General features: G+C 38.5%; 1 protein-coding gene across 1 annotated transcript in view; it reads right to left on the bottom strand.

The window, feature by feature from the left end:
• The window catches only part of LOC145989146 (ras-related and estrogen-regulated growth inhibitor-like), a 309,491-nt gene that overhangs the window by 107,421 nt on the left and 175,748 nt on the right, over positions 1 to 26,322 (bottom strand). Inside the window, exon 4 of the mRNA XM_083124437.1 lies at positions 11,080 to 11,232. Within this exon, the coding sequence (XP_082980563.1) occupies positions 11,080 to 11,232 (153 nt within the window). The remainder of the gene's footprint in view (positions 1 to 11,079; positions 11,233 to 26,322) is intronic.

Here is a 26,322-nt window from a genome sequence, read left to right as displayed (position 1 = left end):
TCGTGGCAGATTACGCTGAGGGCAAGGTCGTGGTAGATTACACTGAGGGACCTTACAGTAAGAGGAGACAGCCTTATAGGAAAATGTCGTAAGTCATTTCAAAAGTAGGTCAAAGGGCGAGTTAGCATAAGAGCAAAATTTGCAGGAGGTAAAAAATAGCTTAAAAAGTGATGCCAGAGCTTCTTTCTGTCCACTTTTTTCTCTCATTGTAGGTTAGTTTAGTCCCGTAAAAACCGATTACGCTGAGAGCAGAAGCCTATTAGCAGGTCGTAGTAGATTACACTGAGGGACCTTACAGTAAGAGGAGACAACCTTATAGGAAAATGTCGTAAGTCATTTCAAAAGTAGGTCAAAGGGCGAGTTAGCATAAGAGCAAAATTTGCAGGAGGTAAAAAATAGCTTAAAAAGTGATGCCAGAGCTTTTTCTGTCCATTTTTCTCTCATTGTAGGTTAGTTTAGTCCGTAAAACGTCGTAAAATAAAAAGTAGGTCAAAGGGCGTGTTCAGAACGAAGCATTCCACCTACTCACGTATGATGGCTTCGCGCGTGTCGTAGTGCTTCCCGCCCAGTGGTTCCTTCATTTTGACAAAACGGTCGTAATCATACGGTCGGTCTCATACCGGTGAATACGGCGGATGTTCCTGTACCTCCCACTACCAGTTATGCAGGAGCGCCGTCACATTGTTCGCAGTGTGACACCTTGCATTGTCAAGCAGGATGATGGGACACCGTGCGTCGCTTCCTTCTTAATGCGAGACGAAGGTGGTATTGCAAGAAGGTGCAGAAGTAGGCTGCTTTGACCGTGTGCCTGAGAGACGTTGTTCTTCTTGCCTAAACATATTGTTAGGGCGCTTGCACTCTCGTCCTGTGCTTCAGAGCACTGCTGTTTTTGACTGAATTACATACAATCGCTCCCACTCACTATACTTCCTCGTCTGACATTCCTTTATCAGCCACGAAACGATTGTGGCGCTGTGACTCACCCCTTTCACGGGACAGCAGTTTTGCCATTACTTTTTATCCAACCCTTGTATATACACTACATAGGACTACAGCAATCATAACTTAAAAAAAAAACAGTATCTACATTTTCAAACATAAAAAAAAAAACATTCAAAAGGAGTGGGGGTAACATAACACACGCACAAACTCTCAAAAATGTTACAAGTCCAGCATTAAATTGCGAATATCTCGAAAACGGTGAGAGATGGAGCAAAATTAAATCGAAAAATCTCCCCAAACACCACCCCTTGTCGATTTTGGGGATGTAGAGTACGTGTACCAAGTTTGATGGTCCTAAGTTCAACGGTGGGCCAATTCCCGGAAAATTCGATCGTTCTTAACTTCGAAGGTTGCATTGGCATGTTCGTGTCCTCCCTGACTGGAAATTCAAAAAATAACATAGGTCGCATCTCTGAAAATTGTCCAAGTCAAGAGCTAAAATTGCGAATATCTCGAAAACAGTGAGAGATAGCGAAAAAATAAATCGAAAAAACTCCCCCGATGACGCCCTTGTCGATTTTGGTGATGTAGAGTATGGGTACAAAATTTAGAGGTCAAGGGTGGGCCAATTGCCGATTTTTTTTTCTTTCGATAGGATCATCGTAGAGACATGCGTCAGCATGAGCTCCTAACAAAATGAACATCATGGTTCCATATTTGACCCCTCTGTCGAACGTTTTCCAAGTCCAGAGCTAAAATTATGAATATCTCGAAAACGGTGAGAGATAGAAAAAAGATACGCGTACATCGAAAAATCACCCCCGTTGACGCTCACGTCGATTTTGGTGATGTAGAGTACGGGTACCAAGTTTGGTGGTCCTAAGTTGAAGGGTGGCCCAATTGCAGAAAAATTTAATCGTTCGTAACTTCGAAGGTTGCATTCACATGTTCGTGTCCTCCCTGACTGGAAATTCAAAAATGACGTAGGCTCTGAAAATTTTCCATCGTTAAAAATTGCATATATATCTCGAAAACGGTGAGAGATAGAGAAAAAATAAATCGAAAAATCTCCCCCGTTGATCCCCTTGTCGATTTTGGGGATGAAGAGTACGTGTACGAAATTTGGAGGTCCTAAGTTCAAGGGTGGGCCAATTGCCGATTTTTTTTCTTTCGATAGGATCATAGTAGAGACATGCGTTAGCATCGGCTCCTAACAAAATGAACATCATGGTTCCATATTTGACCCCTCTGTCGAAAGTTTTGCAAGTCCAGAGCTAAAATTATGAATATCTCGAAAACGGTGAGAGATAATAAGAAAAAATACATCGAAAAGTCTCCCCCGTTGACGCCCTTGTCGATTTTGGTGATGTAGAGTACGGGTACGAAATTTTGAGGTCCTAAAAGTTCAAGGGTGGGCCAATTGCTGAAAAAATTAGGGGTGTCATAAGAGGAAATTATTGGAAACTTAGAATTTTATACAGTAAAAATGGATTAAGATTTTTCGTAAAAATTAATTTCGAGTTTCGACAGGATCATCGTAGAGACATGAGGTTTTTTGCGTTAGCATCGGCTCGGTGTTCTCCTAACAAAATAAACATAGGTTATCATGGTTGACCCCTCTGTCGAAAATTTTCCAAGTCCAGCGTTAAAAATTGCAAATATCTTGAAAACGGTGAGAGGTAGAGAAAAAATAAATCGAAAAATCTCCCCAAAACACCAGCACTTGTCGATTTTGGGGATGTAGAGTATGTATGTCAAGTTTGGTGGTCCTGAGTTCAAGGGTAAGAGGTGTTTGCACAACCCCCATCACTCGTAACTTCCGAACATGTAGTCGTAGAGTGTGTTGGTCGAGTCTCGGTGTCCTCCCATACCAAAATTAGTATAGGAGAACCATTTTTTTTTTCATCAATACAAAATTTTCCAATTCCTGTCTCTCTGTCAACAGGTGGTGGGTGGTACCATTCTTTTGCACCGTTTTCGAGATATGGCCCAGACGACACTTAGGTTAATTTAGACCGAGAAACAAAAAATAATCAGTGAATAGGTTAAGTTATATCACGTAAGATCGTGGTGCGAAAATTTAGTTGCACCACACCAAAAAAATCGTCATGACAGGCTACGACACTTAGGTTAATTTAGACCGAGAAATAATCACTGAATAGGTTAAGTTATATCACGAAAGATCGTGGTGTGAAAATTGCACAAAACGATCGTCATAAAAGGCTATCACTGAGGTTAAATCGTAAAAAAAAGACTCTTCCTTTTGTGAAATTTAGTTGCCATGAAAATTGCACTAAAATGTCGATGAACGCTATAAAATCCACAAAAAAATCGTCATGAAAGGCTATAACTGAATTTAAATCGTAAAAAAAAGAGGACTCATCCTTTTTTTGAAGTTAAAACCACTAATATACACTACTATACGACAAGTTAGTTCCGTAGCCTGTTGAAAATATGTGCATTATCAATTTTTCTCTAGTAATAATTTATTAGCAGGCCTCTTTTCTTAATTCCCTTTGTCACATAACCAGGAATAAAGAATATTTTATTTCTTCTTTCAACGACTCTCGTGCAAGAGTCTTGTGGAGCCTTGAACTTTCATTTTGTATGCCTAGCGTGCAAGTTCACAAAATGCTATTAACATTGATCGTCATTTCTCAGAATAAAATCTTTCTCCATAATTTCATTTCTTTAATACAACAAGTCTGGTTTCTCTTCCTTGAATAACTTTACGTTTACTTAAAGGGTAGAAACAACATATTTCAATCTTAATTCTTCTTTTTCTGGTAAGGCCACAAAACAAGAACAGAACACTGTGCACAATAGAAACGGAATATCAGTTTTAAAGATGAAATAACCTTATTTCCTTATAAAATATCTGCAAAGAAATTACCAACATATTAAGAAAAGCTATGCTAATCATATTGTGCGTTTGTTAGAGTTTTAAAGCAAAGTAGACTTGCACAGCAAGGCTAATAGGGACTGGACCTACCGTTTAATGTGGGATCCGAAACAATGTGTGCCTCCAAATATTGTAAGCATATGATCTGTTGTATGAATCGGATTCAAGAACTTATATTTTCGTATATATAGAAAAGCTGAAGGAAAAATAACCTTATGCAATATTCGAGTCCATCTGCCCATCTGGCTGCTCCTGTCATCTCCGAAAACACTAGAGCAGCAAGATAAATCATTGTGGAGATATAAACTTACAAATAAATTTCTCAATGTAGTGTAAATTTACACCATTGCCCATCTGTCTGGCTGCGAGAGACGATGTGTCGTAATATAACTAACAATACCAAACTCCAAGATTTACTGAAATTGAGACATAGGAATATTAATTGTATATTTTAACTGTTAAAACATACTTTATTTTAATTAGTTCGATAGTTTGCCCATGTCAGTAAAATATGGAAATTCAATACTTGATTAATTTTTTTTTTTCGAAAAGTTATTGTACGAGAAGAACCCTTGTATTACAGACTGGAAGTTATATGAATTGTCTGTTGTAGTCAACAATCAAGTTAAATTCAGACCTATGGATTCCTTGGAAACTACTAGGATACAAGGAAAGAAATTAGAAAACTAAAAGGATATGTGGCAATACTTTGCTGTGAAACAAAAATATTGAACACTATGTCCATCTGTGTGAATCAAATTATAACATGTGAGTAATCAATATCCATTTAAAGCAACGCCTATGCATTCAGGGAGTAAATTACCACATTCAACCTTACGTGAAATTTTCTTTTACCTTCGTTAACATCCTTGATAACTTCGAGAACGACGTTGCAAACTTTCTACCAAAATATTCACACACGATCGTTCTGGGAGATATGAATACCGACTTATGTATCAAAAAAGAAAAGGTTGTAGAATTCCGTGATACGTTCACTGCTTTAAATCTTTCCATATGCCATTTAAATCCAACCCACTTCCAAGGCACTTCCGACTCATGGCTTGACGTCATCTTGGTTTCTGACGAAAATCGTGTAACGCGCCATGGCCAAATACCAGTGCCTGGAATTTCCTACCACGACTTAATTTACGTGTCCTATTATCTTCGCGTTCCTAAATATAAAGCAAAACAAGTTTCATGTAGAGACTTCAAAAACATTAACGAAGCCCGCCTAAACGAAGACGCTGCCCTTGTACCATGGCATTTAATCAGTATGTTACCTACAGTGGATGAGCAAGTTTTATTGTTAAATACCTTTATCCTCCAATTGTACGATACACATGCTCCAGTCAGGAAAAAGCGTGTTTCACGTCCCCCTGCCCCCTGGCTGACGGACGAGTTGCGCCGGCTTATGGCGATGCGTGACAAAGCGTACACCAAATATAGGAAGGCGATCAAGGTCGGTGATCATAACACATCCATCTTTGAAAATTACAGAATCCTGAGGAACCGTTGCACCCAGGAAGTACGAAAATCAAAGCGCCGATTCGCGTCTGAACTACTAACATACGAAAGCAAACCTGACGTCCTGTGCAAAAAGTTGAAAATACTGGGAGTTGGGAAGCGGAGAAACCACGAATCCATTAATAAATTTCCACCGGAAGTATTGAACGATTGTGCACTTCCGATCGTCGAGGATAATGTGAAACATGAAACGATTCGTAACATTGAAACACGCTCCAGAACTACTCCAAAATTTTGTTTTTCTTATTTTTCGCCGGAACAGGTCAGAAAATCGTTACAGAAGATAAAGTCATCGGCCGTAGGAGTAGATGAAATTTCTATCCTCATGATTAAAAAAATTCTCTACCACGTACTTGCTCCTATCACTCATATTTTAAATATTTCTTTAATTACCGGCGCATTTCCCTCGTCTTGGAAACTCGCCCTGGTACGCCCTGTAACTAAAACAAACAACATAATAAACGTCAACGATTACCGACCAATCAGCATCCTCCCAGCCTTGTCTAAAGCCCTAGAGCATCTCGTTAGCGATCAAACCCGGGACTTTCTAACGCGAAATAATTTAATAGATCCTCTTCAGTCTGGCTTTCGAAGTAACCACAGCACTTGCACGGCTCTTGTCAATGTAACCGATGACATAAGGCTAGCCATGGACAAAAAACAACTTACGATTCTGGTACTTCTAGACTTTACAAAAGCTTTTCAGACAATTGATCATGAAATTCTACTCGCTAAATTATCATCGTTATTCTATTTTTCCGACTCCGCGGTTAATTGGTTCTACTCCTATCTACAAGAACATCAACAATGTGTCGTTGACCTATATGGAAAATCGTCGTGGAAAACCATTCCTTGTGGTTTCCCTCAAGGCACTTTACTCGGCCCCCTCTTATTTGCTATGTATATAAACGACCTCCCGACGGTGCATAACTGCTGTAAATACCATATCTATGCCGACGATTTTCAGTTATATTTCTCTTTCCCTCCGCAAGAAATACTGCATGCAATAGAAATTGTGAACAATGACCTTAAACAAATAAGTACTTGGTCTGCACACCATGGCTTACGTCTAAACCCGACTAAAACCCAGTGAACCCAGTAGGTTACCCTAGAATTTTGAGCAAAATAGATAAATCTAGCCTCCCTAGACTCAACGTAAATGATATTCATCTGCCCTTCTCCACTACTGTTAAGAATCTGGGTGTGATACTCAACCAACATCTCACCTGGGCAGAGCAAGTTAACTCTGTATCTAGAAGAGCTTTCGGTGCATTGCATTCACTCTATCGGCTCAAAAACTTCCTCCCTGAAATCATAAAAATTAAACAGGTCCAGTATCTTGTATTTCCCATTGTTGACTATTGCGACATTGCTTTCTTGGATGAAAATCATGAGCAAGCAAAACGACTGCAGCGAATTCAAAATGCCTGCATTCGTTTCGTTTTCGATCTAAAATATTCAGAGCATTTGACATCGTACTTTGCGAAGGTCGAGTGGCTTAAATTAAGCGATAAACGTAATTTTCATAAGTTAATTTTACTGTACAAAATCCTCCAAATAAAAGACTCGCAATATCTTTATAACCGATTTCAACATCTTTCCGACTTTCACAGCCGCAACACCAGATCGCGCGAAAGGTTTTTGCTCTCCATTCCACTCCACAAATCCACTTTTAATGCAAATTCTTTTACTGTTACCTCAGCAGACCTTTGGAACAAGTTGCCACCTGAAATTCATGTCTCTTCCTCAATTGTGACGTTCAAAAAATTGTTAAAGTTACACATATTATACAATGAAAATTAAATGTTTGATTTCCCTAATAATATGGTGGGTGCAGAGAATAATAGAAGGACGCAAGGCACTAAAATGATTTAACGTAATAGTTAAGATTAATTATCGTCAAAGTATACCGTTTTGGACTGTGTTTCAGTATGTGTAATGTTGGACTGTGCTTAAGTAAGTGTAGTGTTATGTATTTGCTTGTACGCGTGTAAGGGCAAAAATATGTATGTGTGAGTGTGAGTGTGTGTGCCCGTATCTATAGGTTAGATTACCATTCTTATATGTAATTTTTCTTTGTGTTTTTTATTTCTCTGAAATTTTATATTTTTTTTCTTTCTCTTTTTTCAATATTTTAATTATTTTACATCCAATTTTATTTTGTAAACATGGTCAAGTGGAAGAAAAGGCTCTACAGCCTTAACTTCGCCATGTAAAAGAAGACGAAATAAATAAAATAAAAATAAACATCCTAACTTACTTGATGTAGCTATTTTGTGTTTCAGATGGAGATTATGATTTCCAGGTAGTACTCTCACAAACTACTATTTTGCAATAAGAATTTACTTCATTAGTAGGTTTTTTCAAAATCTATTAGCAATAATATTGACTTGACTATATTGCTGGGCGAGGTTCAGCTGTTGCTGGTCTACAGTTTTCCGCTAATGCCCAAAAGAACGTATCATTACCACTGAGCAAATATACATTCAACTCATTTATTTTATTATTAGCATAAGAGTATTGAGAATTGCCTTTCAATTTGAACAATGAATTCAACTTCGGGAATATCGGCAATATATTTCGATTTATTTCTAAAGCAACGTAAAGGATTATTTATGTTTTGAATAGAGTGCTTTGTTACCAGAAATATTGTAACAGTGCAAAAATGTTCGAAATTTATATGTTCCGCATTTTGAAACAGCGAATATTTCTGAAAACTGCATTCTCGACGAGGGCTCAAATTTCAATTTTAGAAAATGATGCGATGATTGTTGCGACATAACAGAATCGTTCAATAGTTTCAAAATGATTTATTGTTTTAAATAGGATGGACTTTAAAAGTGAAAGGGTGGAACATTTAACCGTAAATTTGGAGTTCTGGAAGACATATGAGTATTTGTAAACTCTGGATCGTTGTTATTTCTAACATTAACCATAAATTATTATAACATTAAATGGATATACTTGAAATATTTCTCAGATTTTTAAATGCAATGAGAGTTATTTAATGAATAGAACTTTTAGGGTAAAAATTAAACAAATAAGCTCCGAGAAAGTAAAAATAAATTGTGGATTACCACAAGGATCTCCTCTTGAACCAATTATATTTGCTACTTTTGTTAAAGATCTCCTGATTAATGTTATTGTCTCAACTTGTCTTTTATATGCTGACAATCTAAAAGTTTTTAGGGAAATGAAAAGTGGATCTGGCTACTTAAAGTTACAAAATTATATTCAGTGATATATAAACAATGGAAAGCAAATTAATCTTAGTAAATGCAAAGTCATGAGATGTAAGACATAGAAACACTTTCTTCTTTGGCAATTATTTTATAAATTTTAAAAGTTACTACTTACAAGCATCTATGAATAATTGTGACGAACTCCGGAACTCAACACTTGAAAAAGCTATTGAGTAACTAAGTTTGTATTTTTTATCGGACTTCTTTTAACAGTTTGGAAAGTTTAGGGTTTTTGTATGTCACAATTGTTCGTAACATTACTATAATGTAGCGAATTATGCAGCTCAGCATCACACCGAGCCTCAAATCAATGGACACCTTGGGGTAATCATGGATAATGAAGCCGGTTGGAGAGTGGTGCTGATTATATCACCTCCAAAATGGCGGAGATAAAGAATGTGTGAGGCCGTACTCCCGCATCCCTTAAAATGTGCCTTCATGGCATCGTGCTATGTACACGGGGAACTTTACCTTTTATCTCTACGTTGTTTGTCACCTGCAAAACTGCACATGATAGAGACATGTGTGGTCGAAGTACACGCTATTTGTCTCAATAGTATAGTAGACCTTGCATCAATTTCCTCTCCTCTCCATGTGGGGAAAATTATGTTGTCTCTTATCCAATTGTCTCATCATATTTTTGAGGGTTGTTATTCACAAATCTCTAACTTGCCGAACACATATTTTTTTCTTCTGGTCAGGTACTTATGCACATTTTTCACTGAGCTAATGAAACTGAGCTTAGTAATAACCATTGTTTGGCAGAGATAATCAAACTTTTAATGCTGTGCAACATTTTCGGCAGTTTTCTGTAGTGTCTGTTTCTCTATTTACCATGAACAATAGCGAATGCTCATTTCAAAATTAAAGAAGTTAATGAAAACATTAATCTTATTTTTTCTTAATTCGTTCCTTGAACATCGTGTTACGAACTTTTGGATCACCCTTCGTATTTTAACATACAACTCGATTGTGTCAAACATTTTAGTGTTATGCATACGGAAACGTTTTAAAATAATTCCTGGAAATTGCATATCGTACACACCCCACAAGACCCGCAACAAATCCTTCTATGTTCCACTAAAATATTCCACAAACAGTGGCATTGTTGTTTTCGGTCTACCTTATGCACATATAGGCTAATCGGAACTGGACCTACAGTTTATAGTGGGATCTGAAACACTGTGCAAAGTGCCTTTACCCCAGGACACCTTTACTAGAAGTCGACGATGTTACCACTACATCCACATTCCACAAATACCCGACTTATGTTAATTATGATATCAATCATGGGACTGGCTCGTGTCGCGGCGATGGTCCGTCGATCCGTGTTCAGTGGCCACCCAGAGCCCCAGACAACGTTTAGACACCACGCGTCCAAAGCCACTCTACACATTTATAACTTAATCTTAAATTTTTAGAGACCTCGGATCAGAATTTAAAAATTAATTAACGCCATTATCAAGCAAAGGGTTGTTTATATTTGAAGGGCCAGGGGGAAAAACGATGAATGTCGATTTTTCGCCCATTTTGAGATCGCAACGCCATCTGATAGTTCAGAAGCTGTACTATAAGAATGAGAACGGCCTTGGTTGGGAAACGATGAGAAGTGCCTGAAAAACGCATTATTATTTTGGCATATATTAACGTACTTATGAAAAGAAATACTTTGTTTTTCATTTCCTGGCAAATCGTCTCGAATGAACATTCATCGTTTTTCCCCCTGGCCCTTCATTTTAATAAACTAAATTTTTCTACGTTTTCAGTTTCAGAAAATTTTAGATATTCATATCTACAGGGTGATTCAATTTAAATTGAAGGAGTTATGCTGGGCACAAATGGTCACGTCAGAAACAGGTTAGACCCAATACCATATTGCTTTCATCCTAGCTGATGTTCGCCATATTGGTGGCCGCCGCATTGAATTAAACTCAAGATATTTTAATGGAGATGGGATGATGTAATGCATCAAATCAGGCTAGAATTTCAGGAGAAATGCAATTGTGAAAGATTTAATTCTGCTTCTGTTTAATAAGTAGAAAAGTTAACAAATGTAACAAATGTCTCATTTTCCAGGTGTGAAGAAACAGGACCAGAATGCTCGTAACGAGTGAGGAACGCATGGAGATCGTACTGCTGCCTGGGGAGAAAAGTTTATGTGCCATTGCAAATGATTTTAACCAACGTCGCACACAATTACGTCCTGTGTCGCATGTGAGAGTTGCACAATTAACACAAAAGTTCCGGCAACGGGATCAATATGTCAAAAGTTTAATCAAATTATATTCTTTGTTTTTAACGTATCCATAGTTGATATGAACGGACGTGGAAAGACGAGAGAATGACGCAGGGGAACAACATCGTTGAATAAGATTCATTTTTCAGATTTTCCGATTAAAACAAAAAGTAACAAATCAACAATAATTTAACAGTATAATTAATTACTGTTTCCTAAGTATTCATACTTACTTCATCGATGCTCTCACGGACGGAAATCTCGTGGAAAGAGGTGCACCCAATCTCTCTGCTTCTGCGCTGCCCTTCTTCGAGGCTCACCATCCTGTCTCCCCATTGGTCGCTCTTGTTGCCCACAAGGACTACTGGCACGTCGAGGACAGTTTCCTGCAAGAGGCAGACATATCTCTCAGCTGCGTATCTGAGTTAGGTTATAATAGGAAAATTCATGATAAAACATTTGAATAACAAGAAAGAATACGAACAGATGTTCTCGGGTTATCATCCAGGTTAATAGAATGTTTGCGTCCAACGTTTAAGCGCATACATTGCTTTCAGCATCAGGAAATATTGTGTTTTTTTTTCAGGGCGTTTATTTCCAAGCGTCAATATAGATTTTTAACTTGAATCTGTACTAATTAGAATGATATGGACCAAGTTTCCTATCAGTCGTATATGGAACCCCTGCAACTGTCATGTGGGGAGAATCATCGGAGAGCTTAAACTTAACCTAATTGTGGGTAGCTGTTGATCTACACAGATGTTCAAAGGGCCTGATCCAGCCTGATCCATCTGGATCAGGTGTTGTGCGGACAAGAGTAAATCCCTTGGTCCCTTGTGACGGAGTAGTAGTGAGATCAGCAGGAGTCAGTGCTCGTCTTTCCAAGGCTGTTGTTTGATTCTGCCGCAGCGACGTCAGGCGTCGAAACAGGGGACAACCTCGTTAGTTTGCTGTATGCTGTCCCCAACAATTAGCACATTTGGCTTGACACTCCGGGACTTGGTAAGGACAGTTTATTACAACATGGCCCTCATAGCATTTGACACAACGTGGTCGTGCATTGCAAGAAAGTTGACACATGTGGCATTGTATAATCTGCTGCCGTCGAAGTTTTTCTATAGTGACCCGAAATTGGAGCACTGTATCGAGTCGGAAGATATCCGTAGGGCATGGAGCGTCCTGGTTACGTCGAATCCCGTGACGTTTGATAGTAACGTACACAGGAATAAGGGAGGGGGTTGAGAACCTCTAGCCTCCACTCTCCACTCTCTTCATCTTCACCCTCTACCTCAGAATTATACTTATTCAACGTTGAGTGTCATCATGGCCATCGACGTCTGAGATCGGTGTATCCCAAAGGAGTGGATATGCTTATAGGATTAGGATTTGACTTCAGGGTTGAAGAAGAAAGTAAGAGAGATTCTAGAGAACCTTGGTACCTGAAGATGAGAGCAAGGAGTGTTTACATTTCCTATGTTCCAGTCTTAGAATCGGATTTGAGATGATAAATTTAACACAATACAACGATATGCAAGATATATATATATATATATATATATATATACACACACTACCGACAAAAATTTTAAGACCACCATGAAGAACGGCCAAAAAATCAGTATGGAGTGTTGTATGGAACCAACGGTTCCTGTCCAAGAAAGACGTGACGATGATACACATAGAAAATGCAATGTAGTCTAGGCTGAACCTTGCAAGATGCGAAACCAATTTTTTGCCGAATGTGTAGCATGTGATTGGCGAAATGGAAAGTGACAAAAACGTTGCTGAAGCTGGCAACATTGCAGCTGTGTGCGTAAAACCGGTCGGTATGGTAGCTAGCCTCATACTCATCCTTATCAGTGCTGTTCATGCTGTTCATGCTGTTCATGCAGGCGACATTGCGAGCCCATTATTGTGTGTGAGGTGTGCAAAGTAAGTGGAGCTGTGTGAAATGGCCCATCATCGTGGGGAACAGGCGATTTCGGTTGAAAAGCGTGCTGTAATATGTGCACTGAAAAATGAAGGTTATTCGGAACGCGAAATAGCAAGATAACTGAATATTTCCAAGGCTGGTGTTCATTATGCATTGGACAGATACCGTGCACATACGTGCTGACCGTGCACATAGTGGAAGAGCTCGTGTAACGTCTGCAGTTGATGATAGATATATTACAGTAACAGCAATCGGAACAGGCGCCTAACAGCACCAGTCATCGCTGCTTCCCTGAATAACAGCAGACTGACGCCTGTGTCTGTGTCAACGGTGAAGAATAGGTTGCGTGAAGAACGGCTGCATGGCAAAGTAGCTGCTAGAAAGCCATTGTTACGACGTGTGAACAAAACGAAACGATTGGCCTGGGCTAAAACGCACCAAGGTTGGACTGTGGATAACTGGAAACGGATACTCTGGACCGACGAATCCAAATATGAATTATATGGCAGAAATAGGCGAACCTTTGTGCATAGAAAGGTCGGCGAGAGAATGAAAGAAGAGTGTCTTGAGTAGTATAATTTATGCTATTACTGGGTCATAAAAAGTATGACCCCCTCAGACTGGTTTTGGCTACACTTAAAACTAGGTCAAGATGCTTATATAAGCTTATTGCAGTTAGTGTAATACTCTGTCAAGTGTAATCTTATTAGCTACATACACACACACCCACACACACATACACACACACACACAAGTTTACTTCTGGTCTACTTCTGGTCTACTTCTATTATTAGGCAATATTATGATGACCTACATCAAATGTGCTGTCTTCTGATTGGTTGCTTATGACGTAATGCGATGATGTGGTGTCTTCTGATTGGTTGGTTATGACGTAATGCGATGATGTGGTGTCTTCTGATTGGTTGGTTATGACGTAATGCGATGATGTGGTGTTTTCTGATTGGCTTACTGTTTCGGATGTTTTCAACGCGGTCCGCGCTTAAGCTAATTAAAGAGTTTTCGCATTACAGATTAGTTAGTATTGTGAGAGTGGTTGAAGAGTACGGACGTGTTGCTAACTATCTCGGTCTACATGCTTATGACCATATTCTTGAACCCCCTCTGAGTTGATTTAGATTACACTCGTATAGACTGGACTACAGGTCTGTTTGGTTTGATATACAAAAAAAAAATTTATTATTATTAAATGTATTTCTGGTATACTGAACGAAAGGCTTATATTTTGTATAAAATAGTCCGATATTTGACACATCCAGCTTGTTTGTCATAATCCACTCATATTTAGAGTCAGGCAGATACACTAATTTATATCTGTCCCAGTTTGTTATACAAGATCAATACATGACACACGGTATTAGGTCGTTGCCTTTCTATGTACACCACCACATGCCTGTGAAGACACGCATTTGTGGTAGGTCAGTGCTTCTGTAGGTCAATACTTATTCTACCTTTGTGCTAGTAGGCTATTAGCTATACGACCTGTCATAGTTTTTTTAAGCATATAGTTTTGATTTGAGCTCCAAAAAATTATATATAAATACCAAAACCAAAAATGCCAAATCAAAAATATTGTAATCAATGCGATAAGAATATATCCAGCCCTAATTGGGCTAAGCACCAACGTAATTGTGATTTATAAAAACGCAAAATGCCCACTAAAATATGCCCAAAATGCCATAGAAAATTTTGCAAGGCTTACTTCAATAGACATATAGGCTCTTGTTCTGCACAGGCATCAACATTGCCCCCACAGCCATCTACATCTGGTCTAAAAAGAAAGCTTGTTATATCCGATAATATTAGACCGGCAAAGCGACCACGCAATGCACCCATTCATAGTAGTTTTGACGGTCAACTAAGGGATTACCGTTTCGTATCAGAGCCAAGATGTGATATTAAGAATTTTTTGAACAGTAAAAATCCTGATGCGCTAGCTATTGTAAATGCACAAAATGGCTCTTATAAGCTATCTCTTAAATTGTATACTGAATATAAGAAACCAAACGGCACAAAATTTACACACCCCCACATAACAGAAACTGTAGCCATATACTCAAATACAAACTTAGACGAGATACTAAGCAGGTTGATAGACCAATTGCTTATCAAACATTCTGAGTTTGCTGCTAAGGAATCGGGTTTGAGTCTTTGCGGATCCCCACACAGGCTCTATGTTAATATTTCTGAATTCAGACCTTTACAAGTTTCTGCATATCTGCCTTTACCTGACAATATCAAAAACAAAAAAGCCGTGGTTAACGTAGAAAATACCGACCAGAAATGCTTTTTGTGGTCTATTTTGGCTGCTTTGTTTCCAGTTTTAGATCATCCAGAGCGAATAAGTCATTATAAACAGCACGAACATGATTTTGATGATGCTATGGATGGCTTAGAATATCCAATGTCTGTCAAGAATATTGATAAATTCGAAAAAGGGGCCAAAGATAGCAATGGTATGCCTTTATCTACTAATTTATTTATTTGTTCTGCTAGTCTTGGCGATTGCTTAATAGAGCCTCTTAGAATCAGCGACCTTGATGATGACTCTGGTGTCTCAATTGATCTGCTCTTAATTGAGGGGGATGGTACATATCACTACACTCTGATACGCAATCTTCAGGCTTTAGTCACGAAACAACTAGGCAAATCCAATGGATTATACAAGTTGTGTCGGAGATGTTTGACTGTCTTTGATGGTCAAAAAATGGTAAATGGCGTTCCTAAAAAGAATATCGAAATTGCTCAAAATAAGTTGGTCGAACTTAAAAAATACTGTGGCAACCATAAACCTGTTCATATGGTTATGCCTAAGCCAAACAAAAATGCCAAATTAAAAAAATTCGAAGCCTTGTTGGAGCACCCAGCGTATATAGTTTGTGATTTTGAATCAAATCTCAAACCGTTTGCTTTCTGCAGCCCAGATCCCGAAGAGTCTTCAAGTACACCGTATACAAGAATTTGCACGTAAAGTAGAAAGTGAGTGCCGTCCATGATAAATTATTAAAATCAGAACCTATGCTACCTTTAACAGAGGATCAAATTGAAGATTTTAACAGTACAGAAAAATGCCCGGTATGCAATTCTGAATTCTCGGATACAAATATCAAGGTGCGTCATCATTGCCATACGGACGGTCGATATAAACAGGCTTTGTGTAGTAGCTGTAATATTGAGATCCAGAGAGCAAAATGTGTCCCGATATTTTGCCACGGTGCATCTAATTATGATTTTCATCATCTGATCAGATACGAAGGGTTTGACAAGCAGGATTTAAATATTTTAGCAGAAAATGACGAAAAATATATAGCTATTAGCAAGATAATCAGTGTTAATGGCAGGCCCATATATATAAGATTTGTTATAGATTTCTGTCGGCTAGCCTTGCCACTCTGGCCAGTCAATTATCTGATGCCCAATTCAAAATTACGTCTGACACGTTTGAAAATTTTAACCTGAAATTGCTTAGGCGTAAGGGTGTATATCCATACGATTATGTTACTGATTCTACTAAATTTGACGAGTGTGCTCCGCCACCGCAAGAAGCGTTTTACAGCAAGCTCAGAGCATCAGGAATCAGTGATGATGATTATTGCCATGCCCAGTTGATGTGGACCAACTTAAATTGTCAGAATCTTCGTAATTATCATAAATACTATTTGACACTCGATCTCTTGGCCGATGTACTTGAGGCATTTAGAGCATCCTCAATACAAAATTTTTACCTTGACCCGGTCTATTTTTACAGTGCTCAAGGCCTAGCATGGTCTGCGATGTTTTTGAACACTAAAATAAAATTGGATCTGATCCAGGACCAGGACATGTATCTGTTCATCGAACAATGTATACGAGGGGACATAGTACAATGTTCTCAAAGATATGCCAGAGCCAACAACAAGTATGTTCCCGATTATGATTCTGCACAACCATCAAACTATATACTTTATGTGGATGCCAACAGCCTGTATGGCTATGCTATGCTGGATAAACTGCCATATGCAAGGCTTGAGTGGGTTGAAGATTTTAATATTGAAGATCTTCAAGACTTTGATGTCAGTGACTATGGCCTGTTCTTAGAGGTGGATCTGGCAATTCCTGATGATTTACACAGCCGGTTTTCTGATCTGCCGCCAATTGCTGAGTTCCAGTGTCCGCCTGGCTCTAAACAGAAGAAGCTGATGATGACTCTAGAGCCAAAACAGGGTTATGGCATATACTACAAGAACCTTAAGTTCCTGATGCCCCATGGTGTTCAAGTAACAAAGGTTGGCAAAGTCTTAAGGTTCAAGCACTCAAGGTGGTTGAAGCAATACTTTGATACAAACACCAAGCCTCGAACACTTGCAGTAACACAATTTGATAAGACCTTCTTCAAATTGATGGTCAATTCGGTGTATGGTAAGACCATAGAAAATGTCAGAAAACATACTGATGTCAAATTGGTTACTGGCTCCAGCCAGAGCAAAAAATTGGTAGCAAAGCCCAACTTCAGTTAAAGAAAAATTTATGACGATAATCTGGCGCTTTTTAACATGAATAAAACAAAGATCAAGTTTGATAAGCCTATTTATGTAGGGGCTATAATATTAGAATTGGCCAAATTACACATGCTGGAGCTGTATTACGATGTGCTGAAGACTTTTATGGTGATCGTGTAAAACTGATGTATATGGACACGGATAGCTTTATTCTTGATATTCAGACAGATGATGTTTATAAAGATATATCACAGCCTGCATTGCTTGAATATTTCGATACTAGTGAATTGCCTGGCCATCTGAATATTCAACCACACAACAAAAAGGTGCCTGGCAAGTTAAAAGACGAGACACTTGTCGATGTTATTGTAGCATTTGCTGGGTTAAGGGTAAAGATGTACAGCTTTGAAACATCCAGTGGTGCTGTTACTAAAAAAGCCAAGGGCGTTGGTAGAGTAACTGTAGACAAAGAGCTCAGATTTGAAGATTACGAAGATTGTCTAAAATCATGTACCACAATCAGAACATCAGAATGCAGAATCCAGAGTATGGATTACTTGTTGACCACAAATATTGTAAAAAAAGGTTGCTCTAGATCCACATGACGGTAAGATATATATTTTATCATGTGGCATACATACTCTACCATGGGGTCATTGTGACTTGATAAGTGGCAGTCAATGCCCATTCACAGAGCATGGTTTGCATTAAATAAACATGCCTATGAACTTATTTGAGTTCAAAAAACAGGCTATTATGGACCTGCCAACACCAGCACCCTCTCCTGATATACAATCTATGCTACCTAAAGTAAGTGGTTTGTTAATTATTCATCGGAATAGCATACTTACAGATGTTGATGTTAATACAGGTAAAACATTGTACATATTTAACAATAACTTAAACCACTACCAGTTACTTGTAGGTGGTCAATTACAATTTATTACAACCCCCGAGGGCAAAGTCAAGGTTTCAGTAGGCAGAAATATTTACAGAATTAAGCACTCATACATGGTTTCTGGCACTGTATATACCGTCTCTGCCGCTGACTGTTTATATATTGAGGTCCTGCGACACTACGACAAGCTTATACCTCTTTTTATAGAATTAATAATCAGATACTCTATAATAAATAACCGCTAAAAAAACACAATGCCTAATGATATATTTGGCCATACAAGGCGCGAAGATCACAGCGACGAGATTCTGATGCTTGACGTCAGAGTCAAAAAATTAAGAAGCGATTTACAAGCTCTACAAACCACACTGAATGCCAGTCTTCAACTCGAGATTACCAATTTACAACCACAAAGAATGGACCCTCTTCTTAAAATCGACTCAGAACTTAAATTGCTGCTTCAGAAATACACTGACTTGGCTACACTAGATAATTTTCAGAGTTTAGAGGAGGCCATAGCAGCTCTTCAAGCCAAATTTAAGACTCAGGCTACCAACTCTGAGCAACTAAAACAGCAACTAGAAGAGCAGATTGGTAGTGTCCAGACACAGCTCCAAACAATTGTCAAAAGCATGAAGTCCCAAGATGACTTTGATCTAGTGATTACTACTTTAAAAGAACAGATTCAATCACTACAGATACCTAATCTGGACCCCTTAAACAATGCCATAGCCGAGTTCAAAGAAAAAATTGAGACACTAGAAAATTTTATGAACAACCTAGAGTTGACGAGCTATATCTTTGCGGGTGAACCCTGCCCAAGCCCGGCTGCGCAGTAGCAAGGGGGAGGAGCTACCGGCTGCGCGTCATTATCCTTGCGTTCTGTCCTTGCTCTCGACCACCCAAAGGACGAGTAGGTGGCAACTACATAAACGTATCTCTCTCACACTCTGTGCGGAGTAGCCAAGGCCACCGTCAAAGATACACCTCGTCAACTCTACCATCTTCGGATGCTCTAAGTGCTATTACTCGTAGTGTTGCCAACATCAAGCTACAACTAGAGACATACGAGGATTTTGGCAAAATTCAGAGTACCATAAGCCGTCTTGAGGGTACCATAGCAGCAGTACGCAACGATCTGACAAATGTACAAGAAACTTTGGAGTCCCGTTTACTTGGTATCGTAGACATCCTTGCCAGTGTTCAGCAACAGATCACCAAACTTGAAAATCTTAATACCGAATCTGAGATATCACATTTTCATCACTTGATCGATGATATTCAAACAAAGCTTGAAATTTTACAACAATCAACACCTACTCAGGCAGACATAGCCCTGCTCCAAGATGCTATGCGTAGTGTGGCTGACGCTAATTAATTAAATGATGTAAAATTGGCCCTTGAGTCTCTGCAGAATACGGTGGCCAATCTGCCTACTCACAGGAACTTAAAAATATTAAAAGAGCCGTACATCGCATATTGAAATCTGAAGACATCAAGAATATTCAGACAGAGATCAAACAGCTTACTCAGACAGTGGCTACTCTTCCAACCAATCAGCATATTAATGAACTGCATGCCCTGTTTGAGGATATCAGAACCCAAGTCCATGATCTTACAGCCCAAAGTTAAAAATTGGCTGTTGTTGAAAATCTACAGCAAATTGTAGCCAACATCAAGCCACAGCTAGGAGCCATGGAATCCAACCAAGCAAATGCTCTGTCTGTTTTTGCCACGCATCTTCAAGAGATTGTGCAACAATACAAGAAACTTGCTGTGGACATAAGAATCAAACCAGGCCACGACGAGATTGTTAGGACTATCAACGAGCATCTTGAATCTGTAATACGCTTAAGTAGATTGCTTGCAGCAGAAAAATAAATAACTGGCCTAATCGAGAATCCTAAGCACACAGTAATCCTTGAATTGTACAGTCTCCCCAACAAAGAATACGAATCACCGTTTACACCAGGTGGCAAACTTTATATGTTGTCCCCTGCACAATTTTATTACCAGTTCTTCGTAAGGTGCACACTCAGACCGGTCAAGATCAAATACTGGTTACAACCGCAGGCTCAGCACTACCCTACCTTGTCAATAGCCAATGCTGACAACATACCAAAAATCACCAGTGTGGAGTTAGAGGATTTTACAGACCACGATACACTAGAAACAGCCTATGCTGAAGATGATGGTTCTTAGGAGTTTGACATACAAATAGGGGATAAGCTGTATTTAGAAAATCCTGTAGTATCAGCTGCTGAACACTCCATAGATGCAACATTCTTGTTTACTTACTATGTCTAGACAAACCATAGTTGACGAGCTACACAGACCAGCCAGACGTAACTATAAGCGACTGCCAGTGGTCATAAAAAGGCATAGACGATTTGTGGCATGCTGACTTGGTTGAGATGGCAAGTGGACAGCTAAAAAACATACACAAGATCAACAAAGGCTACAAATATCTACTTACTGTCATAGATACATTTTCGAAATATGCCTGGGCTGTGCCACTCAAATCCAAAACTGGAGCATGTGTTACAGAAGCTTTTAGGACAATCATCAATCAGAGTGGCAGATTACCGCGCTATCTACAAACAGATAACGGTAAAGAATTCTATAATTTGGTATTTCAACAATTTGTTAAGAGCCAGTCAATACGACATTACTCAAGTTACAGCGACCTCAAAGCCTCTATTGTAGAAACATTCAACAGGACCCTAAAAAGTCATATGTATAAGCAATTTACGCTTCAAGGTAATTATAAATGGGTTGCTATGATACCAGAACTTCTAGATCAGTATAACAACTCGGTCCACACCACAATTAATAAGAAGCCATCTGACGTAACCAAATCTGACGAGCAGCAATTGATCAACACTGTTTACTATCTGAGATATCAGCCAACATCCAGAAGACCTAAATACAAGGTAGGTGATCAAGTGAGAATTAGTAAATATAAACACATATTCGAAAGAGGCTTTACTAGAAACTGGAGCACTGAATTATTTACAGTGGTTCAAGTTATACCTACGACCCGTAACACATATATAATAAAAGACCATCAGAACGAAATCCTCAAAGGCCGATTCTATGAGGAAGAACTTAGCAAAACTAAACAGCCTGACACATATCTCATAGAAAAAGTCATACGCAAAAACGCAACAAGCTACTGGTCAAATGGCTAGGTCATCCAGAAAACAGCTGGATCAAAGCAGACAAAGTGATACTATGAACACCTCGGATGTTATAAAGCGACTACCAGAGCCCGAACAGCAGACTAAGAAAAATGGCAATCTGCTACCTGATAATATTCGTTGTCTTATTGTTGGGCCATCGGGTTGTGGTAAGACTACGCTAGTGGTTGATAATTTTTTACTGGCACCTAACTGGTTAGACTGGAAAAACAGGCACTTGTACGTCTTTTCTAAGAGCTTGGAACAATTAAAATATCAGCAGCTGATGAAGCTATACAATGGACTGGATATAGCCACTTCTTAATCAGATGTTAAGCCACTCGATGACTGTCTCGATACCTCTGTTATTGTGTTTGATGACATTATACTAGATAATCAAAACGAGGTTCGAATTTTTTTTACTCAGGGGCGGCACAAAGAGATAGATTGCTTCTACCTGGAACAGACCTTTTCTAAAATACCGAAACAGCTGCTACGAGACAACAGGAATTTCATATGTGCGTTTCGTCAAGATCATACTAACCTCAAACACATACATGACGAGTATGTAGGTACATACTTAAGGTACAACGATTTTTCTAATTTTTGTGGTAGGTGCTGGAACCAGGACAGCTACGGGTTTGTCACAATGGATATGACAAGGAAGCCCAATAGTGGTAAATATAGGAGTAAAATCAATGATTTTCTAGACGTAGAGACGTATATAAACAGCCATGCAACGAACAATCGTTGACGACCTTAAATTAAGAGACTATCTTGTAAAACGATTCAAGGGATGGAAGTCAGAGAGCCGAGGTTTTTATGAACAACACAAGCGCACAGAACAGCCTATTATTGATGCTATTAGTGAACTGGGTAAAAATATCAAAACTCTTACAGAGCAGAACCAAAATTTGAACGCAGAGCTTGTGTCTGTAGCTGCTTGGAACATATTAGATTATCCAATCACCCCATTTTCTAGTATTCATACACCTAGTACTGTTCGTCCTCAAGGAATCTAAGCTAGTCAGGATCCTATTGAATTGGGCCTTCTTGCTCAAAAATATTTAAGCACACCTAAAGACAACAAAGACAAGGTCTTCGGTTCATACGCTGAAACAGAGCGTGACGGTAGCATTATACATAAAATTGGCAATTTTAGAGTTACGTTTATGGGCGATGATCTGATTGTATATTCAGAATCACATCTTGGAGAAAGAGGCGGTTTTGTTAAGTATCCTGGAACACCTGGATTGTGGGAACTGATGACTCGTAATCGGCCTGACACTATACAGATCAAGACTATGAGTGCTACAAAGAAATACTAATAAAATCGGATGCCCTGTACCAAAACAACGACACTGCACAAAAAAGAGTCAAGTCTAGCAGTGAAGCAAAATACAACAACTTAATCAAGCCGATATGGACACAAATTAAGACAGATAGCGGAATCAAACAGTACAGCACCCTGCCTAAAGAATTTGTCTGGGTTGACGATGTAAGTAAACTAATAGATAGGCTGCTCGTCATAGCCGGCGAAGAAAATGCCGGTAACCACAATTTTTACAACGAAAAAGTCGGAATTATGGATATGATATCCACCAAATTGTCTAATTTTATAGTCAACGACACTAAGGGCATTGGATATCTTATAAAAATTATTAATACTCTACCACCTAAATATTGGAATATCTCTGAGGGTCGGGGGCTGGTTAATGACATCATAAACAAGCTGCCATTTGAGCTACAAATACCAGGCTATCAGTATTGTGGTCCCGGTACCAAACTAGACCATAGACTAAACAGAGGGGACCCTGGTGTTAATCCCCTAGACGCTGCTTGTAGAGACCATGACATAGCATACAACACACATACCGATCTTGACAAGCGACATGTGCCAGACAGAAAATTAGAAGAGGCTGCATTCGGTAGATTAGTAAGCAGAGATGCTTCTTTGGGTGAAAAAATAGCAGCATTAGGGACCACCATAGCTATGAACACCAAACAAAAACTAGGGTGGGGGTTGTAAAAGATTAAATAAACTGGCCCAGCAATAAGTGTTACGACTTAAATTTAAACCAATTAATTAAGCTATATAATCCCAGAATATGTATATAATAAACCTACGATGAAGGCCAAGGGTGTTATGTATCAGATACCTTATGGAGGTCTTAAATCTCTTGGTACTATCGACAGTCTTCTAACCAAAAAGCAGCTCAAAAATAAAGCTCTTGTCTTGCCAAAGGCCATGGTATGAAGTTGTTACTTAGTACACTTCGCAACATCTTATTTGACCGCCCTGAAAAATTTCAAAGTCCGGAATTCGTAAATTTGGCAGCATTGCGCTTCAGAGCCAACTAAGAGTAGCCAACTTTGCAACATTTCTTCTTCCTGAATGAAAACCCTCGTAATTTTTTTTAAAATTCTTTCACATTCCATAAAGTAAAGATACCCTAAAGCAGTAATAAAATATATGAGTAAACAAAAAAATCGTAAGTAGAAATACGAATGTTGAAAATATTTCAAGAATCTTCATTCTGAATTTGAAAATAGGAAAATGTATCTGCATTGTGAAACATTGAACAGGTTCTCATCCACCTGGAAAGAATTGCGGTCACATTTGAATGCAAGAAGGCAAATTTATGATGATTTTATGCGAAATGTTTAGTAAAGATACCTTACACAACACCAAACGATTCTGAAAGTGTGTCTTTTCCTTGGTTCTTGGCGAAAAATATTTCGAAACTCCGGCACAATGTTGCTTAACCTGAGATAAACGTGTTTTACTGAGCTTTCTGTTAGCCATCTCCTGGAGTAGTTGGTTAGATGACAGCAGTTTGTTTTTTTTAATGTTTTTGTCAAGATCGAAACATCGTAGGTTCAAATCCCTCCCTTTCCTGATTATTTTTTTTTCTCTTTATTTACCGAGTACCAAGTGCTGTAATAACGTAATATAAGATTATATGATATTACTGTAAATATTTATGTGATGCATACTCAGTGGCGGTGATTGGGTTCCAAAACTGACGGCGCAAGGTGCCAAATATGGGGAGGGAGGGGCAAGGACAGTATACTTTCCCTTGGTAGATAAGGTTTAGCATAGTGCGGAGGCAACTGTCCCTCCACCCACCCCCCGAATCGTTGCCACTGTGCATGCCTCAAGTAAAACTTCTATTAATGTTCCTAATCTTTCAGTGATTGGCAGGATTTTAGGAAATACTTTTCCTTTTATTCAGCTGTTATAAGTTAACACATATTAAGAACTTACATGTCAACTTTCTGCATCCGGAAATGCTGGACATAAATCACATAAATATCAACGGAAATATCCAAGAAACGTAGATAAGCATTCTCGTCCAAAGCCGTTTACTTCCCGAAAAAGATTTTGCAAGGAAGTATGTTTGAACCTCTGACCTTCCATTCCATAAGCAAACGATCCCTTTACACCACACGATTCACGTTATTTTATGCACTCGGTTCGGATCCAACTTTAAACTGTATGTCCAGTCCCGATTAGCCTTATTATGCATAAAGTTGACTTAAAACACCAAACCAACCAATTCATCTCCTTTCAGAGTGGGCCTTCTATGATACTGTAGTCGGCCTGCATCCGAAAATACAGTTCTGCTTCGCGTATACCAGAGTGTATTTGCATTTAATACTGTGACTAATTTTACTTTAAAACTACAGATTAAAGCTATAATAGTGTCCAGAAAAATAACCTCAAAGTAGATCTTCACACAAAGTATTTTAATCCTTTGCCAAACATTTCAGTTAAAAATAATATTATGCTTTTCCATTGACCGTATTTTTGATTCATGGTGAATTTGCTAAATGGACCATGTCAAGAAATCTAAATAAGTAAGTTTTACTAGTAAATGCATTCAAAATGCACGAAACAACAGGGGAGGAGAAAAATAAACCTCAAAAAATAACTAAAAATGCAACAAAATCTGTTAAAAATACTGACAAATAAACTAAAAGCCACAAAAGGACGAAAAATGAAAAAAAGTAAAATAGAAACTGTTTTTCGGCTCTAACTGAAGGGAAACGGACATGATATCAGGTTTAGCATTGTTTTTAAGGGTCAGAAAAAAAGTTGATTTATCCTCAACTTCCGGACCCCAATTAGTAATTATGACCATTGAAAAACTTGGAGGTAGCTAACTTAAAATTTTCTTGCTGAGGGATCGTATCGTCCCATATCTCCACTTCATAATAAAGAAAAACATCAAGTTCATATTTCGAAAATGACTTGCAGTTTTCCACCACGAAAATATGTTTTTCATACTTTGAGGTTCGTTAGTATCATCTTTCAAGGTTTCCATTGTTTTAATTTCACACATATTTTATATTTCATACGTTCCTCTCTCTTTTCATACAGTCTTTGAAAAAAGCTGAAGTTTTTTGTCAAACGGGGTCTGGTTCAAATGACTCCTTTTCGCTCTCCTGTTCCTACTTTAAACAAACAACAAAATTCTTCATAACTAAACGATTGCTTGTTCAAAACACGGAATTTTTACACAATTTACAAAATATGACAAAACGCTAATATACATGTTCATCATTTTTCCCTTTCAGCGTTTCTCGATTTTATCTGAATTCGTTTCCTCATGAAAATTGCCATGAGGAAATTATAGATACGACATTATGTGTGAATTGGTTTCTTCAAACTGGTAGCAAATTTTAACATGAGCTATCTGGAGAAGAGGTAGCGTGCTTGATTCTTACGAGGGAGGTCGTAGGTTCGATACTCCACCTAGGCAGATTTTTTTCAGGAGTATATCGTTTGGTGTAAAGTTTATCCACCGTGCTAAGAAGTTAACATTGGTCTCTGTATTTCACGAGAGGAAAGGAAATAGTAAGAGAAAGTTATTTCGACGATAGGAGGAAGTCACATGCCACGTGGAATGCGCAGAATCAAGTTACATAGAGCTAAGTCTGTAATGGTGGTTTCGAATATTGCAATG

This window comes from Lepisma saccharinum, chromosome 6 (assembly GCF_977018435.1).
Source record: "Lepisma saccharinum chromosome 6, izLepSacc3.1, whole genome shotgun sequence".
In the NCBI taxonomy this organism is placed as follows: Eukaryota; Metazoa; Arthropoda; class Insecta; order Zygentoma; family Lepismatidae; genus Lepisma; species Lepisma saccharinum.
Note: the sequence above shows the minus strand (reverse complement) of the source record. Positions and strands in the feature narration are given on the sequence as shown.